This window comes from Saccoglossus kowalevskii, chromosome 9 (genome assembly GCF_978046115.1).
Source record: "Saccoglossus kowalevskii chromosome 9, keSacKowa6.1, whole genome shotgun sequence".
Taxonomy (NCBI): Eukaryota; Metazoa; Hemichordata; class Enteropneusta; family Harrimaniidae; genus Saccoglossus; species Saccoglossus kowalevskii.
Window position 1 is genome coordinate 29,123,853 of NC_140649.1, and position 13,034 is coordinate 29,136,886.

The 13,034-nt window shown below is 39.0% G+C and overlaps 1 protein-coding gene across 1 annotated transcript in view; it reads right to left on the reverse strand.

The window, feature by feature from the left end:
• The window catches only part of LOC100366363 (DNA repair and recombination protein RAD54-like), a 40,299-nt gene that overhangs the window by 7,771 nt on the left and 19,494 nt on the right, over window positions 1-13,034 (reverse strand). Inside the window, exons 12-17 of the mRNA XM_085503386.1 lie at window positions 10,448-10,572; window positions 9,785-9,935; window positions 5,845-5,951; window positions 5,447-5,486; window positions 1,787-1,819; window positions 1,512-1,667 (exon numbers count right to left, since the gene is read on the reverse strand). Of these exons, the coding sequence (XP_085359512.1) occupies window positions 1,512-1,667; window positions 1,787-1,819; window positions 5,447-5,486; window positions 5,845-5,951; window positions 9,785-9,935; window positions 10,448-10,572 (612 nt within the window). The remainder of the gene's footprint in view (window positions 1-1,511; window positions 1,668-1,786; window positions 1,820-5,446; window positions 5,487-5,844; window positions 5,952-9,784; window positions 9,936-10,447; window positions 10,573-13,034) is intronic.

Consider the following 13,034-nt stretch of genomic DNA (forward strand, 5'->3'; position numbering starts at 1 on the left):
CTGTTAATCTAGCCGGTTGGCAGTTCTGCTGTTAATCTAGTTGGTGGGCAGTTCTGCTGTTAATCTAGCCGGTTGGCAGTTCTGCTGTTAATCTAGTTGGTGGGCAGTTCTGCTGTTAATCTAGTTGGTGGGCAGTTCTGCTGTTAATCTAGTCAGTTGGCAGTTCTGCTGTTAATCTAGTCAGTTGGCAGTTCTGCTGTTAATCTAGTTGGTGGGCAGTTCTGCTGTTAATCTAGTCGGTTGGCAGTTCTGCTGTTAATCTAGTTGGTTGGCAGTTCTGCTGTTAATCTAGTTGGTGGGCAGTTCTGCTGTTAATCTAGTCGGTTGGCAGTACTGCTGTTAATCTAGTTGGTGGGCAGTACTGCTGTTAATCTAGTTGGTGGGCAGTTCTGCTGTTAATCTAGTCGGTTGGCAGTTCTGCTGTTAATCTAGTCGGTTGGCAGTTCTGCTGTTAATCTAGTTGGTTGGCAGTTCTGCTGTTAATCTAGTTGGTGGGCAGTTCTGCTGTTAATCTAGTCGGTTGGCAGTTCTGTTGTTAATCTAGTCGGTTGGCAGTTCTGCTGTTAATATAGTCGGTGGGCAGTTCTGCTGTTAATCTAGTCGGTTGGCAGTTCTGCTGTTAATCTAGTCGGTTGGCAGTTCTGTTGTTAATCTAGTCGGTTAGCAGTTCTGCTGTTAATCTAGTTGGTGGGCAGTTCTGCTGTTAATCTAGTCGGTTGGCAGTTCTGCTGTTAATCTAGTTGGTGGGCAGTTCTGCTGTTAATCTAGTTGGTGGGCAGTACTGTTGTTAATCTAGTCGGTTGGCAGTTCTGCTGTTAATATAGTCAGTTGGCAGTTCTGCTGTTAATCTAGTCGGTTGGCAGTTCTGCTGTTAATCTAGTCGGTTGGCAGTTCTGCTGTTAATATAGTCGGTTGGCAGTTCTGCTGTTAATCTAGTCGGTTGGCAGTTCTGTTGTTAATCTAGTCGGTTGGCAGTTCTGTTGTTAATCTAGTCGGTTGGCAGTTCTGTTGTTAATCTAGTCGGTTGGCAGTTCTGCTGTTTATATAGTCGGTTGGCAGTTCTGCTGTTAATCTAGTCGGTGGGCAGTTCTGCTGTTAATCTAGTCGGTTGGCAGTTCTGCTGTTAATCTAGTCGGTTGGCAGTTCTGCTGTTAATCTAGTCGGTTGGCAGTTCTGCTGTTAATCTAGTCGGTGGGCAGTTCTGCTGTTAATCTAGTCGGTGGGCAGTTCTGCTGTTAATCTAGTCAGTTGGCAGTTCTGCTGTTAATCTAGTTGGTGGGCAGTTCTGCTGTTAATCTAGTCGGTTGGCAGTTCGGCTGTTAATCGACAAGATGAACAGCAGAACAGCCAACCGACTAGATAAACCGACTAGATAAATATATTTTTCTTACTTATTGTGCCAGGTTGACAAAGAATGTCACTGGTGTCACTCTTACAAGTACTGACAGTGCATTTTTACATCATCAACCTTACTAATATATTTGGATTGGGAATGAACATGAGGTACTCACGATTGCACAGTTTCTTGAGTTGTGTGATAGATGACAGTGATGACATACTGACTTTACCATTACTAGTTACTTGACACTCAGCTGCTTTGGTGCTGACAAAACCATTGTACAGTGCTCTCTGCACATCAGTCAACCGACAGCAAACAACTTGTTCAACTGTAAACAAATAAGAATTATCATCAAGCCCCATTTATTTCTATTTTTTTAAATACAAGTACTCAATGTATATTGTTAGATATTTGACAGAGGGAAAATAGTTGAAAAAGGAAATTTACCTTTCACTGGGAGGTACTTGGAAAGTATAGAAGCTACAATAAAAACAATCAGAAATTATTCTATAATACAATAAAAATTAATCATGCAAAAATGCCCCTCACAAAAAAAATTTCCCAAAATATCTTGGGAACAAGTCATAAGGGTAAGAGTTAAACATTAGTCAGAATTAGAACTCAGGAGCCACTGTGTCAGGGGGAAACAGTCACTACATTAGGTAGAATTAGAACTCAGGACACACTGTGTCAGGGGACAACAGTCACTACATTAGGTACAATTAGAACTCAGGAGCCACTGTGTCAGGGGGCAACAGTCACTACATTAGGTACAATTAGAACTCAGGACACACTGTGTAAGGGGGCAATACACAAAATGTAGTCACTACATTAGGTGCAATTAGAACTTGGGACCCACTGTGTCAGGAGACAACAGTCACTACATTAGGTACAATTAAAACTCGGACACACTGTGTAAGGGGGCAACAGTCACTACATTAGGTAGAATTAGAACTCAGAGCCTACTGTGTCAGGGGGCAACAGTCACTACATTAGGTACAATTAGAACTCAGGACACACTGTGTAAGGGGGCAACAGTCACTACATTAGGTAGAATTAGAACTCAGGACACACTGTGTCAGGGGACAACAGTCACTACATTAGGTACAATTAGAACTCAGGACCCACTGCATCAGGGGGCAACAGTCACTACATTAGGTACAATTAAAACTCGGACACACTGTGTAAGGGGGCAACAGTCACTACATTAGGTAGAATTAAAACTCAGGACCTGCTGTGTCAGGGGGCAACAGTCACTACATTAGGTAGAATTAGAACTCAGGACACACTGTGTCAGGGGACAACAGTCACTACATTAGGTACAATTAGAACTCAGGAGCCACTGTGTCAGGGGGCAACAGTCACTACATTAGGTACAATTAGAACTCAGGACACACTGTGTAAGGGGGCAATACACAAAATGTAGTCACTACATTAGGTGCAATTAGAACTTGGGACCCACTGTGTCAGGAGACAACAGTCACTACATTAGGTACAATTAAAACTCGGACACACTGTGTAAGGGGGCAACAGTCACTACATTAGGTAGAATTAGAACTCAGAACCTACTGTGTCAGGGGGCAACAGTCACTACATTAGGTACAATTAGAACTCAGGACACACTGTGTAAGGGGGCAACAGTCACTACATTAGGTAGAATTAGAACTTGGACACACTGTGTAAGGGGACAACAGTCACTACATTAGGTACAATTAGAACTCGGGACCCACTGTGTCAGGGGGAAACAGTCACTACCGTTCATTAGGTAGAATTAGAACTCAGGACCCACTGTGTCAGGGGCCAACAGTCACTACATTAGGAAGAATTAGAACTCAGGACACACTGTGTCAGGGGGCAATAGTCACTACATTGGGTAGAATTAGAACTCAGAACCCACTGTGTCAGGGGGCAACAGTCATTACATTAGGTACATGTACAATTAGAACTCAGGACTCACTGTGTCAGAGGGCAACAGTCACTACATTAGGTAGAATTAAAACTCGGACACACTGTGTAAGGGGCAACAGTCACTACATTAGGTAGAATTAGAACTCAGGACCTACTGTGTCAGGGGGCAACAGTCACTACATTAGGAAGAATTAGAACTCAGGACCTACTGTGTAAGGGGACAACAGTCACTACATTAGGTAGAATTAAAACTCGGACACACTGTGTAAGGGGGTAACAGTCACTACATTAGGTAGAATTAGAACTCAGGACCTACTGTGTCAGGGGGCAACAGTCACTACATTAGGTACAATTAGAACTCAGGACACACTGTGTCGGGGGGGCAACAGTCATTACATTAGGTACATGTACAATTAGAACTCAGGACCCACTGTGTCAGGGGACAACAGTCACTACATTAGGTACAATTAGAATTCAGGACCCACTGTGTCAGAGGGCAACAGTCACTACATTAGGTAGAATTAAAACTCGGACACACTGTGTAAGGGGGCAACAGTCACTACATTAGGTAGAATTAGAACTCAGGACCTACTGTGTCAGGGGGCAACAGTCACTACATTAGGTAGAATTAGAACTCAGGACACACTGTGTAAGGGGGCAACAGTCACTACAATAGGTAGAATTAGAACTCAGGAGCCACTGTGTCAGGGGGCAACAGTCACTACATTAGGTACAATTAGAACTCAGGACACACTGTGTAAGGGGGCAATACACAAAATGTAGTCACTACATTAGGTGCAATTAGAACTTGGGACCCACTGTGTCAGGAGACAACAGTCACTACATTAGGTAGAATTAGAACTCAGGACACACTGTGTCAGGGGGCAATAGTCAATTCATTAGGTAGAATTAGAACTCAGGACCCACTGTGTCAGGGGGCAACAGTCACTACATTAGGTACAATTAGAACTCAGGACACACTGTGTAAGGGGGCAATACACAAAATGTAGTCACTACATTAGGTGCAATTAGAACTTGGGACCCACTGTGTCAGGAGACAACAGTCACTACATTAGGTAGAATTAGAACTCAGAACCTACTGTGTCCGGGGACAACAGTCACTACAATAGGTAGATTTAGAACTCAGGACACACTGTGTCAGGGGACAATAGTCAATTCATTAGGTAGAATTAGAACTCAGGACCCACTGTGTCAGGGGTAAACAGTCACCACATTAGGTACAATTAGAACTCGGGACACACTGTGTCAGGGGACAACAGTCACTACAATAGGTAGAATTAGAACTCAGGACACACTGTGTCAGGGGGCAATAGTCAATTCATTAGGTACAATTAGAACTCGGGACACACTGTGTCAGGGGGCAACAGTCACTACATTAGGAAGAATTAGAACTCAGGACCTACTGTGTCAGGGGACAACAGTCACTACAATAGCTAGAATTAGAACTCATGACACACTGTGTCAGGGGTAAACAGTCACTACATTAGGTAGAATTAGAACTCGGGACCCACTGTGTCAGGGGGCAATAGTCAATTCATTAGGTACAATTAGAACTCGGGACACACTGTGTCAGGGGGCAACAGTCACTACATTAGGAAGAATTAGAACTCAGGACCTACTGTGTCAGGGGACAACAGTCACTACAATAGCTAGAATTAGAACTCAGGACACACTGTGTCAGGGGTAAACAGTCACTACATTAGGTACAATTAGAACTCAGGACACACTGTCAGGGGTAAACAGTCACTACATTAGGTACAATTAGAACTCGGGACACACTGTGTAAGGGGCAACAGTCACTACATTAGGTAGAATTAGAACTCAGGACACACTGTGTCAGGGGACAACAGTCACTACATTAGGTACAATTAGAACTCAGGACTCACTGTGTCAGGGGGCAACAGTCATTACATTAGGTAGAATTAGAACTCAGGACCCACTGTGTCAGGGGAAAACAGTCACTACATTAGGTAGAATTAGAACTCAGGACACACTGTGTCAGGGGGCAACAGTCACTACATTAGGTAGAATTAGAACTCAGGACTCACTGTGTCAGGAGGCAATAGTCACTACATTAATGGTGATTAATTCAATATTATTTTATGAAAGGTTTAATAACTATTATGTACTTAGTGTTAATATAGCAAGTAAAGTAAAACTGAAACCATGGAATATTACCTGTTCTTCTGATGATGCATTTATTAACAACTGTAGCAAGCTGCAATAAACATGTAAGAAATGAATGAAATAAATCACACTAACCAGCGTACAAAGTCTTATGTCATTGAAACCAAATAAAAAGGGCCATAAAGAATTGCTTTGTTGACAACAGGAAATATTTTGACCAACACAACAAACTTATGGACATGCTGTAAGACATTAATAGAATATGATAGGATGCAGACAGACAGACAGACAGACAGACTGGATGGAAGAACAGAAGAAAGAAAAAGAGAGATCAACTCGTAGACTGTGTCAGTGAATGGTTAAGGATTGTATTTTTGTGAAGCGAGTCCTGATGAGAAATTGTACTCTATACATCATTACATGAGCAATATGGTTGTCAATGTGTTTACCTCTTGCAGTTTATGTTGTCCCCTTTCTTTGTCTTTGTCAGTGGCATCAGCATCTCTTCCTCTCAAGATTGGGGTCTCAAATTTACGTTTGAACTCCTGGGCAGTACCTGAGATAGATATTTAATAAAATACATTGCTATTTATCATTATACATACATTTTCACATCTCCGCCTATAATACCAGTATTGACAAAGTGAACCAGACAAATACCCACCTGCAATACCAGTATTGACAAAGTGAACCAGACAAATACCCACCTATAATACCAGTATTGACAAAGTGAACCAGACAAATACCCACCTATAATACCAGTATTGACAAAGTGAACCAGACAAATACCCACCTATAATACCAGTATTGACAAAGTGAACCAGACAAATACCCACCTACAATACCAGTATTGACAAAGTGAACCAGACAAATGCCCACCTATAATACCAGTATTAACAAAGTGAACCAGACAAATACCCACCTATAATACCAGTATTGACAAAGTGAACCAGACAAATACCCAACTATAATACCAGTATTGACAAAGTGAACCAGACAAATGCCCACCTATAATACCAGTATTGACAAAGTGAAGCAGACAAATGCCCACCTATAATACCAGTATTGACAAAGTGAACCAGACAAATACCCACCTATAATACCAGTATTGACAAAGTGAACCAGACAAATACCCACCTATAATACCAGTATTGACAAAGTGAACCAGACAAATACCCACCTATAATACCAGTATTGACAAAGTGAACCAGACAAATACCCACCTATAATACCAGTATTGACAAAGTGAACCAGACAAATACCCACCTATAATACCAGTATTGACAAAGTGAACCAGACAAATACCCACCTATAATACCAGTATTGACAAAGTGAACCAGACAAATACCCACCTATAATACCAGTATTGACAAAGTGAACCAGACAAATACCCACCTATAATACCAGTATTGACAAAGTGAACCAGACAAATACCCACCTATAATACCAGTATTGACAAAGTGAACCAGACAAATGCCCACCTATAATACCAGTATTGACAAAGTGAACCAGACAAATGCCCACCTATAATACCAGTATTGACAAAGTGAACCAGACAAATACCCACCTATAATACTAGTATTGACAAAGTGAAGCAGACAAATACCCACCTATAATACCAGTATTGACAAAGTGAACCAGACAAATACCCACCTATAATACCAGTATTGACAAAGTGAACCAGACAAATACCCACCTATAATACCAGTATTGACAAAGTGAACCAGACAAATACCCACCTATAATACCAGTATTGACAAAGTGAACCAGACAAATACCCACCTATAATACCAGTATTGACAAAGTGAACCAGACAAATACCCACCTATAATACCAGTATTGACAAAGTGAACCAGACAAATACCCACCTATAATACCAGTATTGACAAAGTGAACCAGACAAATACCCACCTATAATACCAGTATTGACAAAGTGAACCAGACAAATACCCACCTATAATACCAGTATTGACAAAGTGAACCAGACAAATGCCCACCTATAATACCAGTATTGACAAAGTGAAGCAGACAAATACCCACCTATAATACCAGTATTGACAAAGTGAACCAGACAAATACCCACCTATAATACCAGTATTGACAAAGTGAACCAGACAAATACCCACCTATAATACTAGTATTGACAAAGTGAACCAGACAAATACCCACCTATAATACCAGTATTGACAAAGTGAACCAGACAAATACCCACCTATAATACCAGTATTGACAAAGTGAACCAGACAAATACCCACCAATAATACCAGTATTGACAAAGTGAACCAGACAAATACCCACCTATAATACCAGTATTGACAAAGTGAACCAGACAAATACCCACCTATAATACCAGTATTGACAAATTGAACCAGACAAATACCCACCTATAATACCAGTATTGACAAAGTGAACCAGACAAATACCCACCTATAATACCAGTATTGACAAAGTGAACCAGACAAATACCCACCTATAATACTAGTATTGACAAAGTGAAGCAGACAAATACCCACCTATAATACCAGTATTGACAAAGTGAACCAGACAAATACCCACCTATAATACCAGTATTGACAAAGTGAACCAGACAAATACCCACCTATAATACCAGTATTGACAAAGTGAACCAGACAAATACCCACCTATAATACCAGTATTGACAAATTGAACCAGACAAATACCCACCTATAATACCAGTATTGACAAAGTGAACCAGACAAATACCCACCTATAATACCAGTATTGACAAAGTGAACCAGACAAATACCCACCTATAATACCAGTATTGACAAAGTGAACCAGACAAATACCCACCTATAATACCAGTATTGACAACGTGAACCAGACAATACCCACCTATAATACCAGTACTGGCTGTGAACCAGACAAATACCCGCCTATAATACCAGTATTGACAAAGTGAACCAGACAAATACCCACCTATAATACCAGTATTGACAAAGTGAAGCAGACAAATGCCCACCTATAATACCAGTATTGACAAAGTGAACCAGACAAATACCCACCTATAATACTAGTATTGACAAAGTGAAGCAGACAAATACCCACCTATAATACCAGTATTGACAAAGTGAACCAGACAAATACCCACCTATAATACCAGTATTGACAAAGTGAACCAGACAAATACCCACCTATAATACCAGTATTGACAAAGTGAACCAGACAAATACCCACCTATAATACCAGTATTGACAAATTGAACCAGACAAATACCCACCTATAATACCAGTATTGACAAAGTGAACCAGACAAATACCCACCTATAATACCAGTATTGACAAAGTGAACCAGACAAATACCCACCTATAATACCAGTATTGACAAAGTGAACCAGATAAATACCCACCTATAATACCAGTATTGACAACGTGAACCAGACAAATACCCACCTATAATACCAGTATTGACAACGTGAACCAGACAATACCCACCTATAATACCAGTACTGACTGTGAACCAGACAAATACCCGCCTATAATACCAGTATTGACAAAGTGAACCAGACAAATACCCACCTATAATACCAGTATTGACAAAGTGAACCAGACAAATACCCACCTATAATACCAGTATTGACAAAGTGAACCAGACAAATACCCAACTATAATACCAGTATTGACAAAGTGAACCAGACAAATACCCACCTATAATACCAGTATTGACAAAGTGAACCAGACAAATACCCACCTATAATACCAGTATTGACAACGTGAACCAGACAATACCCACCTATAATACCAGTACTGACTGTGAACCAGACAAATACCCGCCTATAATACCAGTATTGACAAAGTGAACCAGACAAATACCCACCTATAATACCAGTATTGACAAAGTGAACCAGACAAATACCCACCTATAATACCAGTATTGACAAAGTGAAGCAGACAAATGCCCACCTATAATACCAGTATTGACAAAGTGAAGCAGACAAATACCCACCTATAATACCAGTATTGACAAAGTGAACCAGACAAATACCCACCTATAATACCAGTATTGACAAAGTGAACCAGACAAATACCCACCTATAATACCAGTATTGACAAAGTGAACCAGACAAATACCCACCTATAATACCAGTATTGACAGTGAACCAGACAAATACCCACCTATAATACCAGTATTGACAAAGTGAACCAGACAAATGCCCACCTATAATACCAGTATTGACAAAGTGAACCAGACAAATGCCCACCTATAATACCAGTATTGACAAAGTGAACCAGACAAATACCCACCTATAATACCAGTATTGACAACGTGAACCAGACAATACCCACCTATAATACCAGTATTGACAAAGTGAACCAAATACCCATCTATAATACCAGTATTGACAAAGTGGACCAGACTGATACCCACCTAGAATACCAGTATTGACAAAGTGAACCAGACTAAAATACTCCAGTAAATCATTCTGGATTGGTGTTCCAGACAGGAGAACTCTTCTTTTACAGTTCAGTCCACTCAGTGCAAGATATGTTTGATTTTCAGAATTCTTTAATCGATGGCCCTGTAGTAATGAACAGTATATGAGTAATCAAATTCTGACAGTTACAATGCCAGTTAATAATGTATTATTACAGTATATTAAAATAAATATATTAAAAACATAATTAGACATAAGCAAAGACAAGCTGGGTTTCCAGGACGTGCTAATTTCCTGACTTTTTGTAATCCTTTAGCCAGAATAATATTTGTGGTAGTAATTAAAAACACATAAGATAAATATTAGAATGTAACAAGGTGTAACAAGGTGTAATAATACACAGCATATATCAGCAGGTCGACAGAATCTTTGCTTTATTGGCACCAAAGAGAAAATTGACATTTATAATTTGGTTTTATTTCTAATTACAGTTTAAGAACAGCTATACTATGATTACAAAATACTATACTACCCCCCACCACCACCCCCACCCCCACCCCCACCCATGTATACTACACAATAACACAAGTTTCATTTCTTCACTTTGGGAATTTGTATGCTGCAATATAAATGTATACACACTACATAATACTTACTTCATCGCATAAAACAAGGCCTACAGCTCCTTTATGCAACACAGATGCATGTAAACGGAATGTCTCATATGATATTATTAGTATTGGGTGGGCGATACGACGACCATTCTGTGTCATGAAATGAGCTGAAAAATTGAAACATATCTGAGCAATTCAACCATTTCAATAATCAAGCATATAAATTTAGTTCATACTAAGATTCAACAACATATAACAATAGAAACATGTGTATGACTTAGACTGGCCCAGATGTGGTGATTTTTTTTAGTTAAATTATAATAAAAAACTTGGGAAAAAAAATAGTTTTGTGAAATTTGGGGTGAGCGCGAAACAACCACATTTCGCGGTTACAGAGGATATTGCATTAACACCTCCATTTCGCAATATTATTACTTAATTTAAACTTTAAAAAGAACTAAATCGCCTAGACTGAGCCAGTCTAGTGTATTGCTGTAAACCATTGCCTGAGATTTTCTTATAGTTTTGCAAAGAGATTTAATTTGTCTAATACAGCACCAAAGAAGATGCCATTGCTTTACAATTTTTTTTCCAATACTCGCAAACTTCACCAAAAAATATTTACAAGTATGCATAACTATATATAGGCACTCGTGTAAATTCCAGTGGTGTGTATATAGTCAAAATAAATAATTATTTCAATGATTCAGTGTACATGTGACTAATATGCACTTCTACAGTAAATACAGTATTTGCTGGCAATGATGAAGAATTTATTCCTTTACAGTATTACCAAACTGAGAACACATCAACAAGTGAGGTTTGCTTTGCATTCAGATTCATAGAAAATAGTGAATATTTTCCCTGTGGTAAATTTTTACATCATTCAAAAAAGACCAGGTCATTTTGACTTTCAAGCGTTATACATTAAATAAACAGAAACCTCATAAACAAGCAAAAATCACCCATCCCTTTGAGCTGCTCACTTTTCAAGCACAACAGTACAGTGGATAAACTAATACAAAAAGCATAACATGTGTTACCACACAGACACATCATATACTAAGCTTAGTAACAGAAGTGATGTCAGTTTCCTGTCACTATTTGATGGCCCAGAACAATGTAGAACACAAAATGATGGCATGTAGTAAACACAAACAATGACCAATCTACCAAAACCATGTCACTGCTGTAACTACAAGGATATAATATGGATTACAGATGTCGTATGAGAGGTTGTATTTAACAGACGACTGCTAACATAAAAAACAAAAGAAATAGAGTGGTATTGTTAAATTGAGGTAAATAGATCAATAATAAAGAGTATACATATGCAGCTGATGACAGGCATATAGTGTCATGCATTGTGTTTATAGAAAATAAACCATCTAATAAACTAATGAAGGGCATCAGGTACTATTCAAATGGTATTCATACATGCAAATGTAATTCCTTTCAAACATTTGCCAGGTATTTTCATGTTTGCATTATAATACCAGAACAACCAAATCTTAAATTAATAAATTTGCAAAGTGTACCACTAATAAAGCGAATAAGTTTTGAAATGGTAGACTGCACACTTACAGTAAATTGTATTAGAAGCCACTTTAAATGGTACAATGCTATAGAGAGGATGCAAATTCATATTTTACATATGAGAAGTGTTGAATTTTTTGTTCCAAATTGTTAAAAACGATTGGGTGCATTTTTTAATAGGGATGCAACTTCTAGTACAGATTTTACAGTATACAATGCATATTCAACTAGGTCAACTGTTGCAATGTTTCCAGTATCAGTGTAGTTGTGCCTGAGAATCATGTCTATGTGCAGCTGTGACCACCCTGCCTTTTATTTTGGCTTGATGAAGGGACGATTCCCAACCCAAATTTTATTGTGAAAGTCTTGGTGATTTTCAGTCATGCAATATTGTCTGTATTTTCATATATTTTTTTTAGTTTTAGTTAGCTTCTTGACATTGTATTTTGTTCTTCTAGTCTTTTTATTTTCACTGTGCTACAAATTATAATAATAGACTTGTGTTTAACGTAAGTTTGGATAGTAAAAGCATGGTCCTCTGTTTTTTTTCTCAAGCAGGTCATTTCAGCCAATCACTGTTCTGAATATTCAGTTTGCATGCCCTCAACCAATCAGAATCCTCTTTGCACACATAACTTAGTGACACTTGCTTTGATTTAACATTCAATTTATTCTTTGCTGCACTTCATCTTTGTGCTATTCTGGCTATCCCACCACCATCTCCAGACTTCCACCTTTTTTCCCTTGTCGCCCATCACAACATGGGTGAACACTTCACCTTCATCCTATTTCAGAATTCTTTGGCTTCCACATCCAAGGTCGGGCAACCATGTGACCTTTGATCTTTGTTGCAGGAGTTTTTTCCCAAAGGAGGAAACTTGTGTGCCTGCACTTGATGGAAGAGTGGCCCTCCACCCTAATACTTTCATTCCATATGGTATTCAAATGATGCTAATTTTAATGAAAATGTTTATTTTTCTTTACTAAAATTGAGCATAGATCTAAGAACACTTCTCTATATAGGCATAAGCCTCATGTTATATTAGTACCACAGCCTACGTGTTCTCCTAATCAGAAGTCTAGATATTGGAGT